A 6,084-nucleotide genomic window follows, 5' to 3' on the forward strand; every position below is an offset into this window, starting at 1 on the left:
ATGGTAGTGGCAGCCATGGTTTCAGTCTGTGTGAGTGCTGTACGCCTCCTGTGGCAGCCATTAGGGTGCAGTCGGGAACTTGGCCGACAGAGGCGGCTTCCATCACAGATCGCCTTTGGGAAGATTGCCGAGTATACCATCAGATTTAGGTTCCTTAGAACCCTTCTTTCCTCCTCAGTATTTTTAATGAATTTCCCCTTTGAAGTCTTTTAGGAGCTAGAGAAACATTTAATCTTTCACCTTGAAAATCACAGTGTAACATTTTTAACCAGGGAGTAGTTGTGATTAATTAAAGTAAGGTTTCTCTTCCTTCAGTGTGATGCAGTATGTTTGTTAGGCTGGAGGTCAGCTCCTGTTCTTAACCGGTTTGTAAACAAATGTTGGTGAAGACACCGTAAAGGACAGGCTTGCACTTTAGTCATTAATGAATCCGAAAGAAGTAACATTATGTGGAAGAGTTACTGACTGTGGCTGTATTTGTTCATATTCTCCCTTTGAGCCTAAAGTGCAGCGTGTGCAAAGATCCACTTCTAACACCAGTTAAAGTTCCTGTAAGAACTATTCTCGCAAGGTACACTCTGTCAATACCACTCTTCCATGTCTGACCATATGTATCCTTTTGATGTCCAACTCCATCATGGGACTTAGACCCCGTATGTATTTGCAGATCATGATTCTTCCATTCATATATACAGCATTGTTTAGTCTTGTCTTTTACAGAAAAGCAGTTTCATATAGAAGGTAAGATAAGGCAACAGATGCCCTCTACCACAAGAGTAAAGAGTTGTTGTGTACGAAGAAGAAAAGATTTCACACAGGGTCATACTCCTATGTTGGTGTTGAAAACTGACGTTAGATTTTCTTCGGAACCAAACAATGTGCTTATGTGTGTTGGTTTCTTAAAATCCTCTCACACAGTGTATACGTAGTACATACGCTATGCATTACCCATGCTATGCTCTAATATCTTCAGCAGAACTCTTTACTGTAAATGTTAATGGGCATAGAAAACAAGGTAGAATGAGTATGTGGACAAAACATGTTTAAGAGCAGTCATTACTGTAAGCAAAACTTTTAAACAGTTATTGGAATTGTTTTTAATTACAAGGGTAGATGTTAAAGGATATAAATATATTAACCAAGGATAAGTCAACCAAATTGGGTTATGTTGTGTTTAACATCATTTCTGAAAAGGGCTGCGCTGCTTAATTATTGTGAAGAATGTATTCAGTTTGAAAGAGTCTACGAGCTTGTAGATTAGAGGTTTTCGTGGCTTGGGCTAGTCAACCATTATCAGTGCAGACATATGAAAATATTAGCTACTGATAGGCAAGCTATCACAATAGGCAATGTAAAATTTAGGTGAGCATTTTTTTATGCAGTTACACATCAAGTCGTCAAAGTGAGCTTATAAAGTATTGTAGCAGTTTTCATTAAAAGTACAAAGGTGTTACAATTAACAATATGAGTTCTGCTGGGTCTCAAGTCCTTCTTCAAACAGGCACACATACAAACACCTCCAATGTTTGTAAAATTTTTCAACAGGTTAAAGCTGCTGAATCAAAAATAACTAATCTAATCTACCTGAAACATACTTTAGAACTTGTGGAGCCTCTAAAGGTAAGTTGTGTCATTTTTTGTATAAGCGCAGACTGTTTTGTCCTTATTTTTATACAGTGCAGTTTGTTATATTTCATAGAATATCTCAAGCTGGAAGGGACCATTAAGTATATTCAAGTCCAAAAAAAAATGAATTCTTTATATCTGTCAGAACATGATCTTGCCAACACAGTCTGTTAATTCTGAATTGAAAATACACATTTGAGTCTGATACTCTTTAAGAACTGGATTCCTACCATTACCTAAATAATTGATTTTATAACAGACGTTTAACTGAAACACCTGCTCAGATTATCCAACCACTGATCAGTCTCAGTGAATCTAAGAACTTTGTCCTTTGAAAGGGCTACAAAAAACCCCTAACTGTTCATGTCCATATTTTAATGTTCAACAGGCTGCTTTAAGAAGCTGTACCACACCACTGCTAAAGGCTTATTGCAATTCTCTCGAAGATACAAGGTATTTATCAGGATACTTTAGGTAGTATGTTAGAAACTCTCATGTTAAGAATGTAAGAATAAAGATGTTGCATCTTTGCTTATCTGTAGTTACAGGTATAGCTCAGTTCTTTTGCCTAAAAGTTGTTTTTAATTGTAAAAAAATCAGATTTTCAACTAACAAAAAATACAAGGGAAAAAAGCAAACTAGAAAGTTAGTTGTGACACTTCAATTGCTGATGAACTGCACTCCTTTAGGAATAATTCTGAGAAGACAGAAGTAGTGGTTTCCCAGTGTCTCCGTAGCAATGCAAAAATCAATTGTTGCCTGTATCTTTGAGAAATAATTTCTATCTCCCAAACGTTTGAATGAATTCTTTGGTCAGACTTGGCTGTAGTCATACTTCATTGTGAGGCAAAGTAAACATGAAAATTAGTGTTCGGTTTTAACGGTACATAATTTGCTTCAGTAATTTGTACTGCTCTTATCTGTAATTTTGGGATGCAGTTGTGATTGCAAATAAAAATAGTGAAGTATTACATAGCTGATTAGCAATACAACTAATATTGCAGATTTGGAATTATACTTGAAAAAATTACAACTGTCATTAATGACGATACGAGGTACACAAAAGGATGTCTGAATATGAGGACCCAGAAATGCTATGCTGTTAAGCCTAACATCAACGAATTCCTCGACATAGCTCGTAGAACATACACAGAAATTGTTGATGACATAGCAGGTATTTCTAAACCAGGTTTTATTTATTTGGGAGTTCAAAGTACATGGCACCTGACATATAGAAGCCATGTAATTCTATCTGTTGTAACCTTCTAATGTGTAAAAAGTATTTACTATAAACTGATTGGCATTGATAAGTAACTGAAGTACCTTTGAGATACGTACTGAGATTCTCCTTTTGTAGGTAAAAACTCATTTTTATTTTAATGAAGTTGAACAATCGTATTGTGGCTCCTATATTTAAAACTGTTGATCCTTATCCTCTGAAAGTAAAAAAAAGGTAAAGTAACGTAACGGAATTATTCCACCTAAAACATTATGCATAAAACACATCAATCTTCAGTTTAGTTTCTTGAATTAAAATATCTGACTTCTGTGTTCTTTATATTTTAAGCAGTCTTGATCTGTGGGCTACTTTTTAGCCAACCTATTAAGAGTTGGAAAACACAAATGAAGGAATTTTAGCATCGTGTCTGTTACTGTGCTTTAGTAATCTTCCCGTTTATCATTAAGTCAAAATAGGCGAAAAAAACCCCCATGCTGCTGGAATGGATCTCCATTTTTAGTATAAGATGTTGATTTCTAGCTAGAGGACCGTCTTCTTTGATTACTGTGTAATTGGAAACTTGAAAGAGCATCAGAAACTTTAGCATTTCTCGTATGTTCTGAGCTTCCTGTGCCTTTCTAGTCTTACATTCTACATAGTACACAGTGAAAAGTACAGAGGCTATTGTTTTTCATTTCCTAAACGTTCCAAAATTTGGTAGCTGCTAGGGATCCAGCATGTGTGAACGTCTTCTATGTGCCCATTTTCACTGTAGCCCACATGCTTGCAGAAGAGACTCTTCTCTCTTTTCCTTGTTACTGGATTAAACTCTTAAGTGACTAAGACCAAAATACTGATGTCATCTGCCTGGAGTTCTGTAAGCCTTTGATACAGTCCTCCACAACATCCTTACTGCTAATCTGGAGAGACATGGGTTTGACAGATGGGCTAAGGAATAAGAGGTCGATAATGAGACAGATGAGGAATTGGCTGGATGGCCACATCCAGTGAGTGACAGGCAGTGGCTCAATGTCCAAGTGGAAACCAGTAACAAGTGGTGTCCCTCCAGGGTCCATACTAAGACAAATGCAATTGACCATCTTCGTCAGTGACATGGACAGTGTGGGACTGAGTGCACCCTCAGCAAGTTTGCGGCCAATAGCAAGCTGAGTGGTGCAGTTGATTGGTGGGAGGGAGCAGGTGCCATCCACAGGGACCATGACAGGCTTGAGGGTGGGCCTGTGAGAATCTCTTGAATTCCAGCAAGGTCAAGTGCAAGGCCCTGCACCTAGGTCAGGACAGTCGCTAGGATCAGTATGGGCCGGGGGAATGAATGGATTGCAGGGAAGGACGTTGGGATACTGGTGGACAAAAAATTGGACATGAGCTGGCAGTGTGTGGTCACCGCCCAGTCAGCAAATCATGTCCTGGCTACAGAAACAAGCAGCATGACCAGCAGGTCAAGGAGAGAGATTCTCCCTCTCTCTTCTGCTCGGGTGAGACCCCACTGGAGTGAGTACTGTGTCCAGCTCTGGGTTTCCCGGCACAAGAACAGCAGGGACCTGCTGGAGTGGGTCCAGTGTAGGCCACAAAACTGGTCAGAGGGCTGGAACACCTCTCCTGTGAAGAAAGGCTGAGAGACCAGGCATTACTCAGCCTGGTGAAGAGAGGGTTTCAGGGAGGCCTTCAATATGTAAATGGGGCTTTTCAGAAGGAGGGAGGGAGACTTTTTACCAGGGTCTGTGCTAAAAGGACAAGGGGCAATGGCTTTAAACTGAAAGAGGGTAGGTTTAAGTTGAACATAAGGAAGAAATTTTTTGTAATGAGGGTGATGAGATGCTGAAACAGGTTTCTTAGAGAAGTTCTGAATGCCCCTTCATTGGAAGTGGTCAGCATCAGGTTGGATGGGGCTTAGAGCAACCTGATCTAGTGAAAGATGTCCCTGCCCATGGGAGGGGAGCTGGACTAAATTATCTTTAAAGTTGCTTGCCAACCCAAACCATTCTGTGATTCTGTATCCAGAATGTCCTAAGTTGCTAGTCTACATTTGGAGTGGTTGGAATATGAGAGTGGGTAAGTTTAGAGCTGTGCGCAAGCAGAGAAACACCACTAAGAAACTCCATCCTTTCTTCTCAGAGGAGTACTACACCATTACCCTTCTTGCAGTATTCAGAATTCCCATGATTTAACAGTACATGTTCTATCATCTAACAGTTTCCCACATACTGTATCTTCTCAGCTAGGAAGAAGATGGATTTAAGGGCGGGGATTACAAATGTAAAGCACAACCCTCAGTCTGGGGAAAGAAGATTGCTTAGAATCATGAACTGTTTAAGAACTGAGAGTCCCCGAGTTCCTCATCCCTCCCTGTTGATGAGACAGTGCTAGGTGCTTGAGCAACCTTTCCTTGCCATCATTAGGCCCATGGGGGAGTTGGTCCAATGCATGACCTGCCTTTAAAAACCACATGAAGTTGTCTGATTCTCCACTGTATTTTTTTCTCAATAGCTTTATGCAGCCACAGTTGTTACATTAATATGTTACTTGAGTAACTCTCTGGAGACCTGCCTCTAAGGCCTTTTGTCATGTTGGTTACCTGACACATTCAGCACCTATAAATCTCATTACCGGTGTGCGTCCTTGTACCAGCACAAACATGTATGTGTGTGTATGCACAAGTCTGTATGGAATTTGGGTCCAGTCTGTGTTTGTGGTATATAGGTATGATCACACAACTTGCAGAAAAGTACAACCTGCCAATGAAAACAAGTTTCAGCTCTGCTCGTGGGTTTTTTATCCAGATGAATGTTGATTGTTCAACATTACCCAATGGTCAGCTTCCTTCAGAATTTACAAAGGTATCTGTACTAGATATGTTTTTGTATATGTTTGTATATTTAATATATAAAAGATGTATAATACATCAATAAAGGACACATATGGTAATCTAAGCAACAATGAAAATAATTTCAGTGAAGATATCTAGAAGTAAATGAAGGTGTAATGGGTATGTTTTTATAACTGCCCTATTTCTAATTAATGTAGTGAGAAATGTGCAACCACATGCAATTTTGTTGTGTGTGAAGATAGTTATATATCTTGCTGATAACTGCATTCTCCTACATGGATTTTTCTTAAAAATGTATATGGAAAAAATGGAACCAGGCATTGTTCGTTTCTCCTGCTTCATCCCCTTCCCACTCCTCCCCCCCCCCCCCCCCCCGCCGTCGTTCCCGCTT

The 6,084-nt window shown here is 39.5% G+C and overlaps 1 protein-coding gene across 1 annotated transcript in view; it reads left to right on the plus strand.

The window, feature by feature from the left end:
• MSH4 (mutS homolog 4) overlaps positions 1-6,084 on the plus strand; it is a gene marked incomplete at both ends in the record, with an annotated part of 25,114 nt that overhangs the window by 14,322 nt on the left and 4,708 nt on the right. The window contains 4 exons of the mRNA XM_010014202.1: positions 1,546-1,620; positions 2,015-2,079; positions 2,631-2,800; positions 5,567-5,703. Coding sequence (XP_010012504.1) covers positions 1,546-1,620; positions 2,015-2,079; positions 2,631-2,800; positions 5,567-5,703 — 447 coding nt within the window. The remainder of the gene's footprint in view (positions 1-1,545; positions 1,621-2,014; positions 2,080-2,630; positions 2,801-5,566; positions 5,704-6,084) is intronic.

Source organism: Nestor notabilis, unplaced genomic scaffold (assembly GCF_000696875.1).
Source record: "Nestor notabilis isolate BGI_N333 unplaced genomic scaffold, ASM69687v1 scaffold6485, whole genome shotgun sequence".
Taxonomy (NCBI): domain Eukaryota; kingdom Metazoa; phylum Chordata; class Aves; order Psittaciformes; family Psittacidae; genus Nestor; species Nestor notabilis.